The following is a 24,560-nucleotide window of genomic DNA, read 5'->3' on the forward strand; positions in this document are numbered from 1 at the left end:
GCACTGTCTCCCCAAGAATTATAGAACCTTGGCACGGTCTCCCCAATAATTATAGAACCATGGCACTATCTCCCCAAGAATTATAGAACCTTGGCACTGTCTTCCCAAGAATTATAGAACCTTGGCACTGTCTTCCCAAGAATTATAGAACCTTGGCACGGTCTCCCCAATAATTATAGAACCATGGCACTGTCTCCCCAAGAATTATAGAACCTTGGCACGGTCTCCCCAATAATTATAGAACCTTGGCACTGTCTCCCCAATAATTATAGAACCATGGCACGGTCTTTCCAAGAATTATAGAACCATGGCACTGTCTCCCCAAGAATTATAGAACCATGGCACTGTCTCCCCAAGAATTATAGAACCATGGCACGGTCTCCCCAATAATTATAGAACCATGGCACTGTCTCCCCAAGAATTATAGAACCATGGCACGGTCTCCCCAATAATTATAGAACCATGGCACTGTCGCCCCAAGAATTATAGAACCATGGCACTGTCTTCCCAATAATTAATATCAAAATAAGTGCATTAGAAGGCTCATAACCATTTATAAAACCCACTTAACTGTGAAGGTGGGGGAATGAAGTAACATTTATATTAAAGATGATCTGTGTCCCCCTCCCTTTCAAAACCCCTCAATCCAGGGCATTTATTCACAAAGAGTCTCAAAGTAGGAGAGCTGATATAGGATCAGTTTAGCCTTTTAGAATAAGATTACATAAACAGGAGGGATCTGATCCTAGATCAGCACTCCTAGTCTGAGATGTTTTGTGAATACGGCCCCAGGTCCATAATCTCTGGAAATAGTACAGTACCAATCTAGTTTTCTTTTCCGGAGGAGAAGTCTGGTCTCCATCTACAGACAACATGAATGTGTATGGGACAGACAATACTAGACGTAATCCTCATCACACTGTTTCCACGAGGTGAGTTCTACAGTAGGGGAGTGTTCTAGGTGTGTGCTGAATATTAGAGTAATCACTCAAAACTATTTTCTCTCTTTCTCAGGAAGTCATGACTTATCCCATCCCAACTCACATTAAAAAGTGTCCCTTCTGAGCCACCTTAGTGAAGATAAGTGCCCAGTAGGGGAGAGAGAGAGAGCAGTGGAGTCTGTGGAGTCAGGATGGAGCCCCTGAGCCTGCCATTTTAATCCAGGCAGAAAAAAAATGGTGAAAGCAGGAGAAAATCCAGGAACACTTAAAAGTTCCACTTTGGATTAAGACGCCACTTACTGACCGATCAGGGATAATGGTTACATGACAGTTCAGGGATAATGGTTACATGACAGTTCAGGGATAATGGTTACATGACAGTTCAGGGATAATGGTTACATGACAGTTCAGGGATAATGGTTACATGACAGTTCAGGGATAATGGTTACATGACAGTTCAGGGATAATGGTTACATGACAGTTCAGGGATAATGGTTACATGACAGTTCAGGGATAATGGTTACATGACAGTTCAGGGATAATGGTTACATGACAGTTCAGGGATAATGGTTACATGACAGTTCAGGGATAATGGTTACATGACAAGTGGATTGAAGTTTGGAAGTTAAGTACTTAAAGTAAAAACTTCGACTTTGTAAAAATGTTTTCGTGTGGATGTGTGTGTGTGCGCATGTGAGCCTGTGTGTGTACGTGTGTGCGTTGTGTATGAGTGCATTCATGTCTATGATGTTAAGTGCTCACATATTCCAATAAGTGTGCATACTGTATGTGTTGACGCTTGAGTGGTAGTTGATCGTAACATGGCAACTGGATTGAGAAGTGTGTACGTACAGTTAATTGTGTATGAGAGAGAGGGATAGAGGGAGAGAGAGAGAGGGGGAAGGGAGAGAGGGAGAGAAAGAGAGACGTGGGGATGGAGAGAGAGGTAGAGCGAGAGAGAGGTGGGGAGGGAGAGACAGGGAGAGAGAGAGCGAGAGAGAGAGAGGGGGGAGAGATATAGGGGGAGAGAGAGAGGAGAGGGGGTGGGGAGGGAGAGAGAGAGTGGGGAGGGAGAGAGGGGGGGACAGAAGGGGAGGAAGAGAGGGAGAGGGATAGATGGGAGAGAGAGAGAGAGAGAGAGAGAGAGAGAGAGAGAGAGAGAGAGAGAGAGAGAGAGAGAGAGAAAGAAAGAAAGAAAGAAATGCAAAAGAGATAGAGGATATTTGTATGCCTGGCTGTGGGTGTGTGTGCACGCGTGTGCGTGTGTATGGCCCTTGCATCAACCATGTCATTAGAGTAGCTGTGACTGTGCTGTGTCAGCAGTCTAAGATGGGAGCAGTGGAAAAGGTGCAGCAGGTCTCAGAAGACTCCAAGTTATTCTAATCTGTCCACTGGCAGGTCAGTGAAAATACCCCAAACAGCACTTTGTAAAGCCACTAATCCTCTACAAAGACCTGCCTGATATCCATGCCAACTGCTTTGTTTCAGCTTTCAGTCTCTAGTCTACCTACTAACTCAGTCTATTTCTCGTTCACTCTCTTTGTCTGTCTCTCTCTATGTCTCTGTCTGTCTCCCCTTTATCTGTCTCTCTCTATGTCTGTCTATCTCCCCTTTATCTGTCTCTCTCTATGTCTGTCTATCTCCCCTTTATCTGTCACTCTCTGTCTCTGTCTATCTATACTTTATCTGTCTTTCTCTATGTCTCTGTCTATCTCCCCTCTATCTGTCTCTCTCTATGTCTCTGTCTATCTATACGTTATCTGTCTCTCTCTATGTCTCTGTCTATCTCCCCTTTATCTGTCTCTCTCCATTTCTGTCTATCTCCCCTTTATCTGTCTCTCTCTATGTCTCTGTCTATCTGTCTCTGTCTATGTCTCTGTCTATCTCCCCTTTATCTGTCTCTCTCTATGTCTCTGTCTATCTATACTTTATCTGTCTCTGTCTATGTCTCTGTCTATCTCCCCTTTATCTGTCTCTCTCTATGTCTCTGTCTATCTCCCCTTTATCTGTCTCTCTCTATGTCTCTGTCTATCTGTACTTTATCTGTCTCTGTCTATGTCTCTGTCTATCTGTACTTTATCTGTCTCTGTCTATGTCTCTGTCTATCTCCCCTTTATCTGTCTCTCTCTATGTCTCTGTCTATCTCCCCTTTATCTGTCTCTCTCTATGTCTCTGTCTATCTATACGTTATCTGTCTCTCTCTATGTCTCTGTCTATCTCCCCTTTATCTGTCTCTCTCCATTTCTGTCTATCTCCCCTTTATCTGTCTCTCTCTATGTCTCTGTCTATCTATACTTTATCTGTCTCTGTCTATGTCTCTGTCTATCTCCCCTTTATCTGTCTCTGTCTATGTCTCTGTCTATCTCCCCTTTATCTGTCTCTCTCTATGTCTCTGTCTATCTGTACTTTATCTGTCTCTGTCTATGTCTGTCTATCTCCCCTTTATCTGTCTCTCTCTATGTCTCTGTCTATCTCCCCTTTATCTGTCTCTCTCTATGTCTCTGTCTATCTATACTTTATCTGTCTCTGTCTATGTCTCTGTCTATCTCCCCTTTATCTGTCTCTCTCTATGTCTGTCTATCTCCCCTTTATCTGTCTCTCTCTATGTCTCTGTCTATCTGTCTCTGTCTATGTCTCTGTCTATCTCCCCTTTATCTGTCTCTCTCTATGTCTCTGTCTATCTATACTTTATCTGTCTCTGTCTATGTCTCTGTCTATCTCCCCTTTATCTGTCTCTCTCTATGTCTCTGTCTATCTCCCCTTTATCTGTCTCTCTCTATGTCTCTGTCTATCTGTACTTTATCTGTCTCTGTCTATGTCTCTGTCTATCTGTACTTTATCTGTCTCTGTCTATGTCTCTGTCTATCTCCCCTTTATCTGTCTCTCTCTATGTCTCTGTCTATCTCCCCTTTATCTGTCTCTCTCTATGTCTCTGTCTATCTCCCCTTTATCTGTCTCTCTCTATGTCTCTGTCTATCTGTACTTTATCTGTCTCTGTCTATGTCTGTCTATCTCCCCTCTATCTGTCTCTCTCTATGTCTCTGTCTATCTATACGTTATCTGTCTCTCTCTATGTCTCTGTCTATCTCCCCTTTATCTGTCTCTCTCCATTTCTGTCTATCTCCCCTTTATCTGTCTCTCTCTATGTCTCTGTCTATCTATACTTTATCTGTCTCTGTCTATCTCCCCTTTATCTGTCTCTGTCTATGTCTCTGTCTATCTCCCCTTTATCTGTCTCTCTCTATGTCTCTGTCTATCTGTACTTTATCTGTCTCTGTCTATGTCTGTCTATCTCCCCTTTATCTGTCTCTCTCTATGTCTCTGTCTATCTCCCCTTTATCTGTCTCTCTCTATGTCTCTGTCTATCTATACTTTATCTGTCTCTCTCTATGTCTCTGTCTATCTATACTTTATCTGTCTCTCTCTATGTCTCTGTCTATCTCCCCTTTATCTGTCTCTCTCTATGTCTCTGTCTATCTCCCCTTTATCTGTCTCTGTCTATGTCTCTGTCTATCTCCCCTTTATCTGTCTCTCTCTATGTCTCTGTCTATCTCCCCTTTATCTGTCTCTCTCTATGTCTCTGTCTATCTGTACTTTATCTGTCTCTGTCTATGTCTCTGTCTATCTGTACTTTATCTGTCTCTGTCTATGTCTCTGTCTATCTCCCCTTTATCTGTCTCTCTCTATGTCTCTGTCTATCTCCCCTTTATCTGTCTCTCTCTATGTCTCTGTCTATCTCCCCTTTATCTGTCTCTCTCTATGTCTCTGTCTATCTGTACTTTATCTGTCTCTGTCTATGTCTGTCTATCTCCCCTCTATCTGTCTCTCTCTATGTCTCTGTCTATCTATACGTTATCTGTCTCTCTCTATGTCTCTGTCTATCTCCCCTTTATCTGTCTCTCTCCATTTCTGTCTATCTCCCCTTTATCTGTCTCTCTCTATGTCTCTGTCTATCTATACTTTATCTGTCTCTGTCTATGTCTCTGTCTATCTCCCCTTTATCTGTCTCTGTCTATGTCTCTGTCTATCTCCCCTTTATCTGTCTCTCTCTATGTCTCTGTCTATCTGTACTTTATCTGTCTCTGTCTATGTCTGTCTATCTCCCCTTTATCTGTCTCTCTCTATGTCTCTGTCTATCTCCCCTTTATCTGTCTCTCTCTATGTCTCTGTCTATCTATACTTTATCTGTCTCTCTCTATGTCTCTGTCTATCTATACTTTATCTGTCTCTCTCTATGTCTCTGTCTATCTCCCCTTTATCTGTCTCTCTCTATGTCTCTGTCTATCTCCCCTTTATCTGTCTCTCTCATGTCTGTCTATCTCCCCTTTATCTGTCTCTCTCTATGTCTCTGTCTATCTATACTTTATATGTCTCTCTCTATGTCTCTGTCTATCTCCCCTTTATCTGTCTCTCTCTATGTCTGTCTATCTCCCCTTTATCTGTCTCTCTCTATGTCTCTGTCTATCTATACTTTATCTGTCTCTGTCTATGTCTGTCTATCTCCCCTCTATCTGTCTCTCTCTCTATGTCTGTCTATCTCCCCTTTATCTGTCTCTGTCTATGTCTCTGTCTATCTCCCCTTTATCTGTCTCTCTCTATGTCTCTGTCTATCTGTACTTTATCTGTCTCTGTCTATGTCTGTCTATCTCCCCTTTATCTGTCTCTCTCTATGTCTCTGTCTATCTCCCCTTTATCGGTCTCTCTCTATGTCTCTGTCTATCTATACTTTATCTGTCTCTCTCTATGTCTCTGTCTATCTATACTTTATCTGTCTCTCTCTATGTCTCTGTCTATCTCCCCTTTATCTGTCTCTCTCTATGTCTCTGTCTATCTCCCCTTTATCTGTCTCTCTCATGTCTGTCTATCTCCCCTTTATCTGTCTCTCTCTATGTCTCTGTCTATCTATACTTTATATGTCTCTCTCTATGTCTCTGTCTATCTCCCCTTTATCTGTCTCTGTCTATGTCTCTCTATCTCCCCTTTATCTGTCTTTCTCTATGTCTCTGTCTATCTATACTTTATCTGTCTTTGTCTATGTCTGTCTATCTCCCCTTTATCTGTCTTTCTCTATGTCTATCTCCCCTCTATCTGTCTCTCTCTATGTCTGTCTATCTCCCCTTTATCTGTCTTTCTCGATGTCTATCTCCCCTCTATCTGTCTCTCTCTATGTCTCTGTCTATCTATAATGTATCTGTCTCTGTCTATGTCTCTGTCTATCTCCCCTTTATCTGTCTCTCTCTATGTCTGTCTATCTCCCCTTTATCTGTCTCTCTCTATGTCTCTGTCTATCTGTACTTTATCATTCTCTGTCTATGTCTCTGTCTATCTCCCCTTTATCTGTCTCTCTCTATGTCTCTGTCTATCTCCCCTTTATCTGTCTCTCTCTATGTCTTTGTCTATCTATACTTTATCTGTCTCTCTCTATGTCTCTGTCTATCTCCCCTTTATCTGTCTCTCTCTATGTCTGTCTATCTCCCCTTTATCTGTCTCTCTCTATGTCTCTGTCTATCTATACTTTATCTGTCTCTGTCTATGTCTGTCTATCTCCCCTTTATCTGTCTCTCTCTATGTCTGTCTATCTCCCCTTTATCTGTCTCTGTCTATGTCTCTCTATCTCCCCTTTATCTGTCTTTCTCTATGTCTCTGTCTATCTCTCTTCTGTCTGTCTCTCTCTATGTCTGTCTATCTTTGCTTTATCTGTCTCTGTCTCTGTCTATGTCTGTCTATCTCCCCTTTATCTGTCTCTCTCTATGTCTCTGTCTATCTATACTTTATCTGTCTTTGTCTATGTCTGTCTATCTCCCCTTTATCTGTCTTTCTCTATGTCTATCTCCCCTCTATCTGTCTCTCTCTATGTCTCTGTCTATCTATACGTTATCTGTCTCTGTCTATGTCTCTGTCTATCTATACTTTATCTATCTCTCTCTATGTCTCTGTCTATCTATACGTTATCTGTCTCTCTCTATGTCTCTGTCTATCTCCCCTTTATCTGTCTCTCTCTATGTCTGTCTATCTCCCCTTTATCTGTCTCTCTCTATGTCTCTGTCTATCTATACTTTATCTGTCTCTGTCTATCTCCCCTTTATCTGTCTCTCTCTATGTCTGTCTATCTCCCCTTTATCTGTCTCTCTCTATGTCTCTGTCTATCTATACTTTATCTGTCTCTGTCTATGTCTCTGTCTATCTCCCCTTTATCTGTCTCTCTCTATGTCTCTGTCTATCTATACTTTATCTGTCTCCGTCTATGTCTCTGTCTATCTCCACTTTATCTGTCTCCCTCTATGTCTGTCTATCTCCCCTTTATCTGTCTCTCTCATGTCTGTCTATCTCCCCTTTATCTGTTTCTCTCTATGTCTCTGTCTATCTGTACTTTATCTGTCTCTGTCTATGTCTCTGTCTATCTCCCCTTTATCTGTATCTCTCTATGTCTCTGTCTATCTATACTTTATCTGTCTCTCTCTATGTCTGTCTATCTCCCCTTTATCTGTCTCTCTCTATGTCTGTCTATCTCCCCTTTATCTGTCTCTCTCTATGTCTCTGTCTATCTATACTTTATTTGTCTCTGTCTATGTCTGTCTATCTCCCCTCTATCTGTCTCTCTCTCTATGTCTGTCTATCTCCCCTTCATCTGTCTCTGTCTATGTCTCTCTATCTTCCCTTTATCTGTCTTTCTCTATGTCTCTGTCTATCTCCCCTCTGTCTGTCTCTCTCTATGTCTGTCTATCTTCGCTTTATCTGTCTCTGTCTCTGTCTATGTCTGTCTATCTCCCCTTTATCTGTCTCTCTCTATGTCTCTGTCTATCTATACTTTATCTGTCTTTGTCTATGTCTGTCTATCTCCCCTTTATCTGTCTCTCTCTATGTCTCTGTCTATCTATACTTTATCTGTCTCTGTCTATGTCTGTCTATCTCCCCTTTATCTGTCTCTCTCTATGTCTGTCTATCTCCCCTTTATCTGTCTCTGTCTATGTCTCTCTATCTCCCCTTTATCTGTCTTTCTCTATGTCTCTGTCTAACTCTCTTCTGTCTGTCTCTCTCTATGTCTGTCTATCTTTGCTTTATCTGTCTCTGTCTCTGTCTATGTCTGTCTATCTCCCCTTTATCTGTCTCTCTCTATGTCTCTGTCTATCTATACTTTATCTGTCTTTGTCTATGTCTGTGTCTATCTATACTTTATCTGTCTCTCTCTATGTCTCTGTCTATCTATACGTTATCTGTCTCTCTCTATGTCTCTGTCTATCTCCCCTTTATCTGTCTCTCTCTATGTCTGTCTATCTCCCCTTTATCTGTCTCTCTCTATGTCTCTGTCTATCTATACTTTATCTGTCTCTGTCTATGTCTCTGTCTATCTCCCCTTTATCTGTCTCCCTCTATGTCTGTCTATCTCCCCTTTATCTGTCTCTCTCATGTCTGTCTATCTCCCCTTTATCTGTTTCTCTCTATGTCTCTGTCTATCTGTACTTTATCTGTCTCTGTCTATGTCTCTGTCTATCTCCCCTTTATCTGTCTCTCTCTATGTCTCTGTCTATCTATACTTTATCTGTCTCTGTCTATGTCTCTGTCTATCTCCCCTTTATCTGTCTCTCTCTATGTCTCTGTCTATCTATACTTTATCTGTCTCTCTCTATGTCTGTCTATCTCCCCTTTATCTGTCTCTCTCTATGTCTGTCTATCTCCCCTTTATCTGTCTCTCTCTATGTCTCTGTCTATCTATACTTTATTTGTCTCTGTCTATGTCTGTCTATCTCCCCTCTATCTGTCTCTCTCTCTATGTCTGTCTATCTCCCCTTCATCTGTCTCTGTCTATGTCTCTCTATCTTCCTTTTATCTGTCTTTCTCTATGTCTCTGTCTATCTCCCCTCTGTCTGTCTCTCTCTATGTCTGTCTATCTTCGCTTTATCTGTCTCTGTCTCTGTCTATGTCTGTCTATCTCCCCTTTATCTGTCTCTCTCTATGTCTCTGTCTATCTATACTTTATCTGTCTTTGTCTATGTCTGTCTATCTCCCCTTTATCTGTCTTTCTCTATGTCTATCTCCCCTCTATCTGTCTCTCTCTATGTCTGTCTATCTCCCCTTTATCTGTCTTTCTCTATGTCTATCTCCCCTCTATCTGTCTCTCTCTATGTCTGTCTATCTCCCCTTTATCTGTCTTTCTCTATGTCGATCTCCCCTCTATCTGTCTCTCTCTATGTCTCTGTCTATCTATACGTTATCTGTCTCTCTCTATGTCTCTGTCTATCTCCCCTTTATCTGTCTCTCTCTATGTCTGTCTATCTCCCCTTTATCTGTCTCTGTCTATGTCTCTGTCTATCTATACTTTATCTATCTCTCTCTATGTCTCTGTCTATCTATACGTTATCTGTCTCTCTCTATGTCTCTGTCTATCTCCCCTTTATCTGTCTCTCTCTATGTCTGTCTATCTCCCCTTTATCTGTCTCTCTCTATGTCTCTGTCTATCTATACTTTATCTGTCTCTGTCTATCTCCCCTTTATCTGTCTCTCTCTATGTCTGTCTATCTCCCCTTTATCTGTCTCTCTCTATGTCTCTGTCTATCTATACTTTATCTGTCTCTGTCTATGTCTCTGTCTATCTCCCCTTTATCTGTCTCTCTCTATGTCTCTGTCTATCTATACTTTATCTGTCTCTGTCTATGTCTCTGTCTATCTCCCCTTTATCTGTCTCCCTCTATGTCTGTCTATCTCCCCTTTATCTGTCTCTCTCATGTCTGTCTATCTCCCCTTTATCTGTTTCTCTCTATGTCTCTGTCTATCTGTACTTTATCTGTCTCTGTCTATGTCTCTGTCTATCTCCCCTTTATCTGTCTCTCTCTATGTCTCTGTCTATCTATACTTTATCTGTCTCTCTCTATGTCTGTCTATCTCCCCTTTATCTGTCTCTCTCTATGTCTGTCTATCTCCCCTTTATCTGTCTCTCTCTATGTCTCTGTCTATCTATACTTTATTTGTCTCTGTCTATGTCTGTCTATCTCCCCTCTATCAGTCTCTCTCTCTATGTCTGTCTATCTCCCCTTCATCTGTCTCTCTCTATGTCTCTCTATCTTCCCTTTATCTGTCTTTCTCTATGTCTCTGTCTATCTCCCCTCTGTCTGTCTCTCTCTATGTCTGTCTATCTTCGCTTTATCTGTCTCTGTCTCTGTCTATGTCTGTCTATCTCCCCTTTATCTGTCTCTCTCTATGTCTCTGTCTATCTATACTTTATCTGTCTCTCTCTATGTCTGTCTATCTCCCCTTTATCTGTCTTTCTCTATGTCTATCTCCCCTCTATCTGTCTCTCTCTATGTCTCTGTCTATCTGTACTTTATCTGTCTCTGTCTATGTCTCTGTCTATCTCCCCTTTATCTGTCTCTCTCTATGTCTCTGTCTATCTATACTTTATCTGTCTCTGTCTATGTCTCTGTCTATCTCCCCTTTATCTGTCTCTCTCTATGTCTCTATCTATCTATACTTTATCTGTCTCTCTCTATGTCTGTCTATCTCCCCTTTATCTGTCTCTCTCTATGTCTGTCTATCTCCCCTTTATCTGTCTCTCTCTATGTCTCTGTCTATCTATACTTTATTGTCTCTGTCTATGTCTGTCTATCTCCCCTCTATCTGTCTCTCTCTCTATGTCTGTCTATCTCCCCTTCATCTGTCTCTGTCTATGTCTCTCTATCTTCCCTTTATCTGTCTTTCTCTATGTCTCTGTCTATCTCCCCTCTGTCTGTCTCTCTCTATGTCTGTCTATCTTCGCTTTATCTGTCTCTGTCTCTGTCTATGTCTGTCTATCTCCCCTTTATCTGTCTCTCTCTATGTCTCTGTCTATCTATACTTTATCTGTCTTTGTCTATGTCTATCTCCCCTCTATCTGTCTCTCTCTATGTCTGTCTATCTCCCCTTTATCTGTCTATCTCCCCTCTATCTGTCTCTCTCTATGTCTGTCTATCTCCCCTTTATCTGTCTTTCTCTATGTCGATCTCCCCTCTATCTGTCTCTCTCTATGTCTGTCTATCTCCCCTTTATCTGTCTCTGTCTATGTCTCTGTCTATCTATACTTTATCTGTCTCTCTCTATGTCTCTGTCTATCTATACTTTATCTGTCTCTCTCTATGTCTCTGTCTATCTCCCCTTTATCTGTCTCTCTCTATGTCTGTCTATCTATACTTTATCTGTCTCTCTCTATCTCCCCTTTATCTGTCTCTCTCTATGTCTCTGTCTATCTCCCCTTTATCTGTCTCTCTCTATGTCTGTCTATCTATACTTTATCTGTCTCTCTCTATCTCCCCTTTATCTGTTTCTCTCTATGTCTCTGTCTATCTATACTTTATCTGTCTCTCTCTATGTCTCTGTCTATCTCCCCTGTATCTGTCTCTCTCTATGTCTCTGTCTATCTATACTTTATCTGTCTCTCTCTATGTCTGTCTATGTCTGTCTATCTCCCCTTTATCTGTCTCTCTCTATGTCTGTCTATCTCCCCTTTATCTGTCTCTCTCTATGTCTCTGTCTATCTCCCCTTTATCTGTCTCTCTCTATGTCTCTGTCTATCTCCCCTTTATCTGTCTCTCTCTATGTCTGTCTATCTATACTTTATCTGTCTCTCTCTATCTCCCCTTTATCTGTTTCTCTCTATGTCTCTGTCTATCTATACTTTATCTGTCTCTGTCTATGTCTCTGTCTATCTCCCCTTTATCTGTCTCTCTCTATGTCTCTGTCTATCTATACTTTATCTGTCTCTCTCTATGTCTCTGTCTATCTCCCCTTTATCTGTCTCTCTCCCTTTTTCTCAGATTCTGTCTATCTATCTCATTTCTCCTCCTTCTCCACGTTCTCTCTCTCTCTCTCTCTCTGTCAAACGACTGACCCTCTTCATCTTCTCTCTTCCACTGACCTGGCTGTGCTGCCTCACTGCACCACCAAAAAAACAGGACAAAATGACAAAGCAAAAAACAACATCTCTGTCCTCCAAGTTCACTCAGTATGGAAGGAAACATGGTGGAGAAAGTTTGGTAATGAATGGTGTTGCTGTTGAACAAGTTGAGGAGACTAAATTACTTGGTGTTACCTTAGATTGTAAACTGTCCTGGTCAAAACATATAGATTCAATGGTTTTAAAGATGGGGAGAGGTCTGAGGTCACATTTCACAAAGCAAGTCCTGTAGGCTCTAGTTTTATCTTATCTTGATTATTGTCCAGTCATATGGTCCAGTGCTGCAAAGACCTAGTTAAGCTGCAGCTGGCCCAGAACAGAGCGGCACGTTTTGCTCTACATTCTAATCAGTTTTGCTCTTCACTGTAATCAGAGGGCTAATATCAATACTATGCATACCAGTCTCTCTTGGCTAAGAGTTGAGGAGAGACTGACTGCATCACTTCTTGTTTTTATAAGAAAGATTAATGTGTTGGAAATTCCAAATTGTTTGCATAGTCAGCTTACACACAGCACTGACACACACACTTATCCCACTAGACTTTCCACCAGTAGTCTTTTCACAATCCCCAGGTCCAGAACAAGTCATGAGTGCATGGAACTCCCTTCCATATTATTTAGCGCAAGTGAACAGCAAACCTGGTTTCAAAAAACAGATAAAGCAACACCTCACGGCACAACGCCTCTTTAGATTCATAAAATTGTAAAGTATTTTGTCATGTATTTTTCGTTATGTGTCAGACCCCAGTAAGACTAGCTGTCGTCGTGGCCATTTGCTAATGTGGACCTTAATAAAATAAAACATATAGCAGGGTGACAGCAGCAATGTTGCATGTAAACAGTACTGGGTGACCACAAAGCCATGACGTCAGTCCCATGAATACACACATACTGTACAATCACACTCCTGAAACTAGAGGTATAATGTACACAATTAGAGGTAAAATGTACACAATTAGAGGTAAAATGTACACAATTAGAGGTAAAATGTACACAATTAGAGGTCAAATGTACACAATTAGAGGTATAATGTACACAATTAGAGGTAAAATGTACACAATTAGAGGTATAATGTACACAATTAGAGGTAAAATGTACACAATTAGAGGTCAAATGTACACAATTAGAGGTATAATGTACACAATTAGAGGTATAATGTACACAATTAGCGGTATAATGTACACAATTAGAGGTACAATGTACACAATTAGAGGTACAATGTACACAATTAGAGGTACAATGTACACAATTAGAGGTACAATGTACACAATTAGAGGAATAATGTACACAATTAGAGGTATAATGTACACAGTTAGAAGTACAATGTACACAATAGAGGTACAATGTACACAATTAGAGGTACAATGTACACAATTAGAGGTATAATGTACACAATTAGAGGTATAATGTACACAGTTAGAGGTACAATGTACACAATAGAGGTACAATGTACACAATTAGAGGTAAAATGTACACAATTAGAGGTATAATGTGCACAATTAGAGGTAAAATGTACACAATTAGAGGTACAATGTCCACAATAGAGGTACAATGTACACAATTAGAGGTATAATGTACACAACTAGAGGTATAATGTACACAATTAGAGGTGTAATGTACACAATTAGAGGTAAAATGTACACAATTAGAGGTACAATGTACACAATTAGAGGTAAAATGTACACAATTAGAGGTATAATGTACACAATTAGAGGTAAAATGTACACAATTAGAGGTACAATGTACACAATTAGAGGTATAATGTACACAACTAGAGGCATAATGTACACAACTAGAGGTATAATGTACACAACTAGAGGAAGAATGTACACAACTAGAGGTATAATGTACACAACTAGAGGAAGAATGTACACAACTAGAGGTATAATGTACACAACTAGAGGAATAATGTACACAACTAGAGGTATAATGTACACAACTAGAGGTATAATGTACACAACTAGAGGTAAAATGTACACAACTAGAGGTATAATGTACACAACTAGAGGAAGAATGTACACAACTAGAGGTATAATGTACACAACTAGAGGAAGAATGTACACAACTAGAGGTATAATGTACACAACTAGAGGAATAATGTACACAACTAGAGGTATAATGTGCACAACTAGAGGAAGAATGTACACAACTAGAGGTATAATGTACACAACTAGAGGAAGAATGTACACAACTAGAGGTATAATGTATACAACTAGAGGAATAATGTACACAACTAGAGGTATAATGTACACAACTAGAGGAAGAATGTACACAACTAGAGGTATAATGTACACAACTAGAGGAAGAATGTACACAACTAGAGGTATAATGTACACAACTAGAGGAAGAATGTACACAACTAGAGGTATAATGTACACAACTAGAGGAATAATGTACACAACTAGAGGTATAATGTACACAACTAGAGGAATAATGTACACAACTAGAGGTATAATGTACACAGGATTTGAACACACAGAAAGCCAGAAAGATTCATAACACATACTTTAATTGTATTTATTTACTCACACACACACACACACACACACACACACACACACACACACACCCACACACACACACACACACACACACACACACACACACACACACACACACACACACACACACACACACACACACACACACACACACACACACACACACACACTGTCTTGTACAACTAACCTTGTGAAGACACACAATTCAGTCCCATTCAAAATCCTATTTTCCCTAACCTTAACCTTAACCCGAAACCTAAACCTAAGCCTAACCTTAACCTTAATCCGAAACCTTAACCTAAACCTAACCCTAACCTTAACCTGAAACCTAAACCTAACCCTAGCTGCTAACCCTAAACCTAAAACTAACCCTAAACCTAATTCTAATCTTAACCCTAAGCCCCCTAGAAATAGTATTTGACCTTGTGGGGACCAACAAAATGTCCCCAGTAGGTCAAATTGTTGTTTGTTTACTATTACAAGTATAATTAAACACGTCCACACGCACGCACGCACACACACACACACACACACACACACACACACACACGCCCAAGATCAAGTCTCTTGTATCATCCACACACAGTCACACCTTTCAGTTATAAGAAGATTGAGGATTTAGTTCCTTAGAGTAATCCATAAAATCATCAATCTAATGGACCCATACTGGCCATGCCATCTGTGAACCCAACCACAGAACAGCACTGGTGACTGGTGTCACCACTGCCACCGGCATAACCCTAAAACAGACAGACAGAAAGTCTCCCAAATGGCTCTCTGTTGATTAGCCATGGTAATTAACTGAATCTGTTTCCCATACAACAGGCCTGTCAGAGGGGAGAGGAGAGGCTGCGGCACGGACCGAAAAACCACACAAAAGCCTCATTACTGACTAAATACTAAACTTTAGGGGGACGGCGCCTCTGACATGACAAGCACTCGCAGAGGAGAGATGGAGGGAAGAAGTGAAACGGCACGGTGTGGAGGCTATGGCAGTTTGCGCTAACTGAAATATCTCTGTTAATAAGGATCTCAATCCAGCTCCTGTTAGCGCAACCTCAGAGGCCTGGCTCTTTATGTGGTGGTAGTGTTTCTGGGCTGTGGACTGGAGGGGTGGAATGGGATGTAAGTGGAGCTCCACACTGGAGGAATCATGGGGTTTGTTTTTGAGTAACAGTAACACCTTATTAGGTGGCGATTAAGAATGTCTGTTAAATATTTGTAAGAAACGTAAGCGTATTAAGTGATAAGGAAACATGAAGGAAGTTAAGAGCTTTAGTTTGGATGTCAGTTTTGGCAGTTTTGGCTAACTCACTACTCGATAAGTGACTTGTCTTTTAATTTTCCGGGCGAGGTTCAGAGTGAATGTTAACCTCAGGTATCTGTTAGCACATCAAGATCAATGAGTTGAACCATTTTAAATCACAACGATTCTCCCTATTTCTGTCCATCCTCACATCATTTGCCCAACCTGCCACTCTCCAGTCATTTACCCAACCTGCCACTCACCAGTCATTTACCCAACCTGCCACTCTCCAGTCATTTACCCAACCTGCCACTCACCAGTCATTTGCCCAACCTGCCACTCTCCAGTCATTTACCCAACCTGCCACTCTCCAGTCATTTACCCAACCTGCCACTCACCAGTCATTTGCCCAACCTGCCACTCTCCAGTCATTTATCCAACCTGCCACTCACCAGTCATTTATCCAACCTGCCACTCACCAGTCATTTACCCAACCTGCCACTCACCAGTCTTTTGCCCAACCTGCCACTCACCAGTCATTTACCCAACCTGCCACTCTCCAGTCATTTGCCCAACCTGCCACTCACCAGTCATTTACCCAACCTGCCACTCACCAGTCATTTACCCAACCTGCCACTCACCAGTCATTTGCCCAACCTGCCACTCACCAGTCATTTGCCCAACCTGCCACTCACCAGTCATTTACCCAACCTGCCACTCACCAGTCATTTGCCCAACCTGCCACTCACCAGTCATTTGCCCAACCTGCCACTCACCAGTCATTTACCCAACCTGCCACTCACCAGTCATTTGCCCAACCTGCCACTCACCAGTCATTTATCCAACCTGCCACTCACCAGTCATTTATCCAACCTGCCACTCACCAGTCATTTACCCAACCTGCCACTCACCAGTCTTTTGCCCAACCTGCCACTCACCAGTCATTTACCCAACCTGCCACTCTCCAGTCATTTGCCCAACCTGCCACTCACCAGTCATTTACCCAACCTGCCACTCTCCAGTCATGTACCCAACCTGCCACTCACCAGTCATTTACCCAACCTGCCACTCTCCAGTCATTTGCCCAACCTGCCACTCACCAGTCATTTGCCCAACCTGCCACTCTCCAGTCATTTGCCCAACCTGCCACTCACCAGTCATTTACCCAACCTGCCACTCACCAGTCATTTGCCCAACCTGCCACTCACCAGTCATTTGCCCAACCTGCCACTCACCAGTCATTTACCCAACCTGCCACTCACCAGTCATTTACCCAACCTGCCACTCTCCAGTCATGTACCAAACCTGCCACTCTCCAGTCATGTACCCAACCTGCCACTCTCCAGTCATTTACCCAACCTGCCACTCACCAGTCATTTACCCAACCTGCCACTCACCAGTCATTTGCCCAACCTGCCACTCACCAGTCATTTACCCAACCTGCCACTCTCCAGTCATTTGTCCAACCTGCCACTCTCCAGTCATTTACCTAACCTGCCACTCTCCAGTCATTTGTCCAACCTGCCACTCTCCAGTCATTTACCCAACCTGCCACTCACCAGTCATTTACCCAACCTGCCACTCACCAGTCATTTACCCAACCTGCCACTCTCCAGTCATTTACCTAACCTGCCACTCTCCAGTCATTTGCCCAACCTGCCACTCACCAGTCATTTGCCCAACCTGCCACTCTCCAGTCATTTACCTAACCTGCCACTCTCCAGTCATTTGCCCAACCTGCCACTCACCAGTCATTTGTCCAACCTGCCACTCTCCAGTCATTTACCTAACCTGCCACTCACCAGTCATTTGCCCAACCTGCCACTCTCCAGTCATTTACCCAACCTGCCACTCTCCAGTCATTTACCCAACCTGCCACTCACCAGTCATGTACCCAACCTGCCACTCTCCAGTCATGTACCCAACCTGCCACTCTCCAGTCATTTACCCAACCTGCCACTCACCAGTCATGTACCCAACCTGCCACTCTCCAGTCATGTACCCAACCTGCCACTCTCCAGTCATTTACCCAACCTGCCACTCACCAGTCATTTACCCAACCTGCCACTCACCAGTCATTTACCCAACCTGCCACTCTCCAGTCATTTACCCAACCTGCCACTCTCCAGTCATTTACCCAACCTGCCACTCTCCAGTCATTTACCCAACCTGCCACTCTCCAGTCATTTACCCAATCAATCCTCTGGTCAAACAAACTGCAATCACAGCCAGTGCTCCACCAACCCATCTATTCAAGCAGTCTACTCAGGCCCTCATATCCAATTCTGGAGACAAATTACGCTTCGCTTTCTGATGGGAAGCCCAAGTGAAAGAGGAGAGAGCTGAAACTTCTCCTCTAATGGTTTGACTGCAACACAAAGGGTGGAGGGAGCTTGCAGCTGAGTTAGAGAAGAGGCAGCCACCGGGCCCCCAGCCCTCAGTCCACGGGCCCCCAGCCCTCAGTCCACTGGCCCCCAGCCCATGGGCACTTCACTTCAGATCATCTGCATCCTAATTCATTTTTCTACAGTTAAAGTGTCCTCTCCCCTTTCTGGATGTGTTCAAGGGCTTGTTGGGAGGTGTTTAACACGTGTTTCCAGTTCTCTGGTAGGAGGTTTAGCTTTCTTATCTTCTGAAGATGAAACTGTGATACGGACTCTTGTCCCCTCAGAGCCTTGCCCACTTTGGAGCCTTTGCTCCAAACATGGCTAGAATAAAATTCCAACCCTGAAATATACTGTGGCAAGATATTGAATAAAAAGTTAAAATGTAGATAGTGGTATAATTGTTGTGGAAATGAAACAAACTATGTGATATCATATTGCCATATTAAAATCCAATTACACAATTGCGAGCAGTCAGCTAACAGCATTCCATTCCAAAATGTCCAGAAAATAAAAACGGATGTTCTAGAGTTTATTCCTCCCAGAGCTGCTGCTGGTCTAGACTGTACGCTACTGGTTCCTGTACTGTAGAATACCTTACCTCTGACGCTCCATCATTTCATTTAGACAAGTGTTCTTATAATCCACTTAGCAGCGCCGTGAGAGCGCTATGGAAACTGTGCAATGGGCCTCAGAAAGTTGAACCTAAACGTCTGCTTTGAATGTGTTTAGAAACAAGCCCTTTTCACTCATCTGTCTCACTCGTCCCCTGCACGTCAAAGAGGGTGAGTATGGGGAGAGAGGGAGAGAGAGAGGGGGATAGAGAGTCAGAGACAAGCTGCTCTTGTCCTTTTATAAAGGAATTAACTAGCCCAAACCTTCAAATATATCAGACACTCTTTTCAGAAGTGTGAATACAGGCATAGAGCCTAACCTGATCATTCAACCCTGAATGCCAAGTCTCTGACATTTCAACTAACCCTCGCTAATATTAAATGAGATACAGTATACCTGTAGTGGCATATCTGTAAGACATGCCAGATCCAATCCATACAGTTATCTGAGATGCAGTACAGAAACCACATTAGTGGCAATACAGAAACAAAATAACAACAGAAATTAATTCAAGATACATCAACAATGGTCAAAGCTTCTAGAGTTCAGGCTGGTCATGGCCCTGAAATTAATGAGGAGCAATCCAACATGGATAAACCTGAGAGCGATTGAAACACAGATGCTGAGAACTCAGCAGAAATCACACATTCGATAAATAAATCAATAAGTAAATGAGTGAATAAATAAAGGAATGAATGAATGAAAGAAGAAGCAGAGAGGAGAGCGGAAACAAAAAGGAGTTGATGACGTCTCCTCATGGCACACAAGCAGTCCGCTGCACCACGACCACGACATGACACAAACACACTCAGCATCCATCCTCATCATCATCAACACATGCATTCACAGACAAACAAAACCCAGCATCAGCATAGACTACACATGCATAACTAGAGAGACTGACAATAAACTGCATTGGTGGCTTCAGAATCATACATTATACAACATATTTCAATAGCCCACTTACTTTTTGAGAAATTTGTCTGAAAGTATTCATTCAAATGTAAAATGTTCATGGCCAAAAAAGCATAATAGGACACTAATAAGCAGTGTAATGTCAGCCCCCACACATCAAATTAATAAATATTGTAAAATAACTTAAGAACTTACAAGATTTCATCGTTCTGAAACTCCAGGACCCCGTGTGTATCTTCGAAATCCTCTCCTCCTCCGTGTGCCGTGCCCTCCACAGTCTTGTAGGGCACCATGACGACCCCACGTGCCCCTGACGTACGCAGCACCTTCACCTCCATGGTGCCCACACTCTCACTCACGTGTGCCACCGGCTCCTCGAACGTGAAGATGCCGGCGTGGTCGTCGTCAAAGATGGTCACGGTTGCCGTGGCAGGCAGGCCGAGACAGGCCACCGCCTCCACGTGATTGGTCTCTGGGTTCTCTACCTCCTCTCCCTCTGACAGCAGCACTTTGACGTTGCTCAGGTGGATCAGGAAGTTCTCATCCTCCTCAAAGATGTCATCATCAATGATGCCCACACGGATCTCCTTCTGGGTCTCGCCGGGCTTGAACACCACCACCCCCTCGGTGAACTCGTAGTCCGAGCCCGCGTTGGCTGATCCATCCTCTGTACGGAACTCCACCGACACTGTCTTGGTCAGGTCACCGCCTCGCCGTAGCACGTTAACTGCCACTGTGCCACAGTTCTCCAGGCACTGGTAGGAGCCGGGTTCAAAGTAGATCTTGGAAATGGGGTCGTTATCGGCCATATCAGAGCGAACCTCGTGCAAGCTGACGGCCTTGCGGGCCTGGTCAGCCGCATGCTTCTTCAGGATGTTCCCAGCGCCGGTCATGAGTCTGGTGGCCTGGCAGCGGTAGAAGGCCCTGCTCTTCTGCTGCGAACTCAACACCTGGTAGTTGGCCAGTTCAATCAGCTGCTCCATTTCCTTGTCTGGGTGCTTCTGCTTCAGCTCCTTGAGGATCTTGGCCATGTCGCGCCGGGTCTCCTCCTCATCCAGGTCCTTCACGTTCAGCTCCAGCCCCAGAGGCCCGTCTAGGAAGTCCACCGCGTGAGAGTTGAGCATCTTTCCGTCCATCTCAATGTCAACTTTGGACGGGAGCGGGCGGTCACCCTCGGTCTCAATGATCATGCCCCGCTGCTTGCCGGTACGGTAGCGCTTGTAGACGTACTTGTAGAAGAGGAGGCGTCGGTCAGCGACCCAGGCGAACAACACGCAGATGGGGAAGAAGAAGAGGGTGAGCAGGCCCTCCCACACCTGCACTATGCCGGGGGAGATGACAGCCAGGATCAGGTAGAGCCAGATGTAGGCGAAGATGCTCCAGGTGGCTGTGACGAAGAAGACGCGCAGGTGCTTGACCTTACGGACCTCCCCGTCGGGCACCACGTACACACAGATGCCAATGATGACAAACATGTTGAAGGCGGCGCTGCCCACGATGGTGCTAGGACCCAAGGCTCCTGCATCAAAACCGTGGCCGCAAACCTCAATGACGGACAGTAGGATCTCAGGGGCACTTGAACCCAGGGCCATGAGCGTGAGATTGGACACTGTCTCGTTCCAGATCCGCACGGTGGTGGTGGTGGTCTCTCCGTTGGGTCTCTTGATGGTGATCTCTTTCTCCTGAGAGGTGATGACCTCGATGGACGCCATGAAACGGTCAGCGATGATGGACACTCCCAGGAACATGTACACCAGGGCCACGAAATAGACTGTCGCTCGTGCCACTTTGTCCCCAAACGAGGGATTCTGAGGTTCCCAGATAGGCAGAATCACCCCTTTTTCGCATGCTGTGCCTGCTGTGGTGCACACAGTAACATTGCCGCTGGCAGTTGGAGACACAAACTGATCCAGGTCCACGTCTGAGGACATAGCCGTCACATGTTGGAATTTGAGAAACATGATTGCTAAGACAACCACAAGCCGAAGGCCAAGGGAGAGCAGGGGGGAGAGCTGAAAGTGTCCCATGATTCTGGAGTGGTGAGCCTCCTCTGCTTTCGAAACCTGCAGGGGGGGTGGGGGGGGGGGGGGGGGTGATTACAGGGTTGGAATTACTGGAAATGTAACACAACTTGCTCTCACTGTAATAATAGCATAATAACAATATGTATGAATTCACGTTAATTATAATATAATTTGACCATGGGGCTCCCGAGTGGCGCAGCGGTCTAAGGCACTGCATCTCAGTGCTAGAGGTGTCACTACAGACACCCTGGTTTGAATCCAGGCAGTATCACAACCGGCTGTGATTGGAAGTCCAATAGGGTGGCGCACAATTGGCCCAGCGCTGTCTGGGTTTGGCTGGGGTAGGCCGTCATTGTAAATAAGAATTTGTTCTTAAACTGACTTACCTAGTTAAAAAAAGCTTCAATAAATAGTTTTAATGAAACAAACATTTCATATAAATGATTCCCCTGGTGAGTGGCTGCAATGCCTATAATAGAACCATAGGGTTTGGCACTTGATTGGATGGAAAGGAGGAAGCAGAAGATACATTTTAACTGATTGTCTGCAGGGATAATAACTTTTCACATATTTCATATGCTTGGTAGTTGCTACTGTGGTGAACATTATGCAGATATGTCACGTGCATAGCATTTTATGAACAATTAGCATCCATTTACAAGGCTCCATAATCACCAGCAATAGGTGACAATATCAGGTTATTCATTCTCCTTAGAGCAGGAGATAAAACATGTATACGTTTTAGACTAGTAAAGAGTAGGGACGGTTCCCCGACCTTTGAAATAAGAGGGAAGAGAGGAGACCTTGAGCGTGTATAGCATGCTATGCGCCAGGATACCGCGGGTACAGGGGGCATCCAGTGAAGCGGGAGGGAAGCGACACTGACGGTGCTGGACTACTCACCTTCAATGTAGTCAGAAAGGAAGCAGATGCCAAACATCTAGGAAAGATTATAATGCACTAATTGACCATAGCACTTAAATGTATACCATATTTTCCCTAGGAAAATTATAGTGAATTATAGTGATTAATTATTGTTTAATATCAGCTTATAATAAAATGAACTGGACTAAGAAATCAATAAGATAGTAGGCTACTTATGATAACTAATAATTTAGGTCTGGTATATCAGTCTGGTAAACTATGCTAATTATAGAAAGAAATTATGGAGTTATGGTCACGGCAGTAGCCTACACAATTTGGTGCCGCCTTTAGAGCATCCTTACCAGTTTGGAAGCATACAATTCTTGCCAGATTTACTATAGGAAGGTTACTTGTAAATGGACTGTTGTGTGATTTCTATTGTTTTCGACGGTATCATCAGTTGATGTAGTAATTACTAGGCTTACAGAACATGCTCATTCAATATAAACCCCCAATTCCCTAATCCATAGTTGGAATCTACATATTAGAAATTCAATAGAAAACCTCTATTCCCTAATCCATCTGGAATCCGCATATTACAAATCCAATGCGACGGCACAACCTGCACTAATATCCCGCATTGGGCTACGTGAATGCTTTTGGCGCAATGAATAACTCCGGAGTAGCACAAATATACCTCGTGTAGGATAGCGTAGGCATGCTATTGCCGAAATGAATCAATTTATGTGGGTTTAGGCACGTTGTACACAACTTTCAAGTGCATATTTGGAAACATAGGCAAACGACCAGGTTTTACTGTGGCAGGAAGGCAAGCAAGGAAGCGCAAGAATGAAACCCAATTCCTACAAATTGATGTATTCTCAAAAGCTAAAATAGACTCAATATAAATCTCCAAAGCTTTACCATTTTAATCTCAGACAGAATGGTCGACTAATCCCAGTAGATCCGTATAACATATAATAACCTATACAGAATTTAAGATAGCCAAGACATGCGGCCACACTGTATCTCACAGCTCTATCGAGTGGACTAAACTTGCTGTAACTAGATTGTGCCACAAAAATACACAATTTTGATATATTAATGATAACAATATAAACAGAATCATACCTGTCACAATATATAACAGTACGGTCCACAGGCAGAAGTAGTTGTAGTAGCCTAGACGTGAAAATGCCAATAAGGAGCCGCTAGAGCCGTCAGTAGCCTAGTATTACAGCTCACATTCGTGCTGGGTTTTATACGAAATCAAGGCGAGATACCCCGGTGAAGAAAAAACGAGTTAAAGATTCCCATGCACTCGCAGTTTTCCACGACCTGTATGAGATGAACAGATAACTGATGTTTTATCAGCAAATCTGCATATCGGAGAACTAAAAGGTGCGCTGAGAGTTCTTCCTGATTATTTCCCCCCCCCTCTCTCTCTCTCGCTCTCACTCGCCTTCTCTCTCTCAACCTCTTTCCTATCCTATTCGATGTGTGGACAGCCACAGAGCTCCATGCACAGAGACCGAGTCCAAAGTGCGTTTAGAACGCGGACTGCTTCTGTGGAGGCGGACAAACTCCCGGAATACACTTTTTCCCACAGCTCTCCCGCTCGGGCATTATTCTGTCCACATCGATTTCAGAAAGAGCAAAGGGAAGCGACACTAAAAATGCGGTCCGCTGCCAACCCGCCTATCAACACCAAGACCCTCCCATTGCTCGACTTTAAATACTTGGGGTAACGTTGTATACATTGTAATTAGGCTTACATTTCAATAAACTTGGTATTACAGTACAATGTACTACATCATGCTTCGTATGATTTTCCTTATTTTTTGAATAATGAGGGTTGCTTTGAGATGGGGTCAGTCTTGTCATGGTCATTTCGTTTTTTACCTTCTGTCTTATGTAACCATACCAAACGTAACATATTAAACTAATTTGAATGTCCCAGATTTACAATTACTATGTTGGCGTCTCTAGTCTATGAGACCAGACTGTAACTCTGCTCTCTGTTTCTGCCTATTATCACCTGTCAGACCGCCGATATTTGAAGGAGTAGCTGTAGATCGGGGTGGGTAACATTGATGGGGGTGGGGGTCACAAAACATCTAAACTCACCATGAGGGGCTGCAGTTGC

General features: G+C 43.2%; 1 protein-coding gene across 2 annotated transcripts in view; it reads right to left on the reverse strand.

The window, feature by feature from the left end:
• The window catches only part of slc8a1b (solute carrier family 8 member 1b), a 258,275-nt gene extending 234,169 nt beyond the window's left edge, over nt 1-24,106 (reverse strand). Inside the window, exons 1-2 of one of the 2 annotated variants that reach the window (XM_055902751.1) lie at nt 23,546-24,106; nt 19,722-21,589 (exon numbers count right to left, since the gene is read on the reverse strand). In XM_055902751.1, coding sequence (XP_055758726.1) covers nt 19,722-21,553 — 1,832 coding nt within the window. In that variant the 5' untranslated portion in view covers nt 21,554-21,589; nt 23,546-24,106. The remainder of the gene's footprint in view (nt 1-19,721; nt 21,590-23,545) is intronic. The other variant, XM_055902750.1, reaches the window with a different exon arrangement.
• Nucleotides 24,107-24,560: the final 454 nt, after the last annotated feature.

The sequence above is a fragment of the Salvelinus fontinalis genome, chromosome 37 (genome assembly GCF_029448725.1).
Source record: "Salvelinus fontinalis isolate EN_2023a chromosome 37, ASM2944872v1, whole genome shotgun sequence".
Lineage (NCBI taxonomy): Eukaryota > Metazoa > Chordata > Actinopteri > Salmoniformes > Salmonidae > Salvelinus > Salvelinus fontinalis.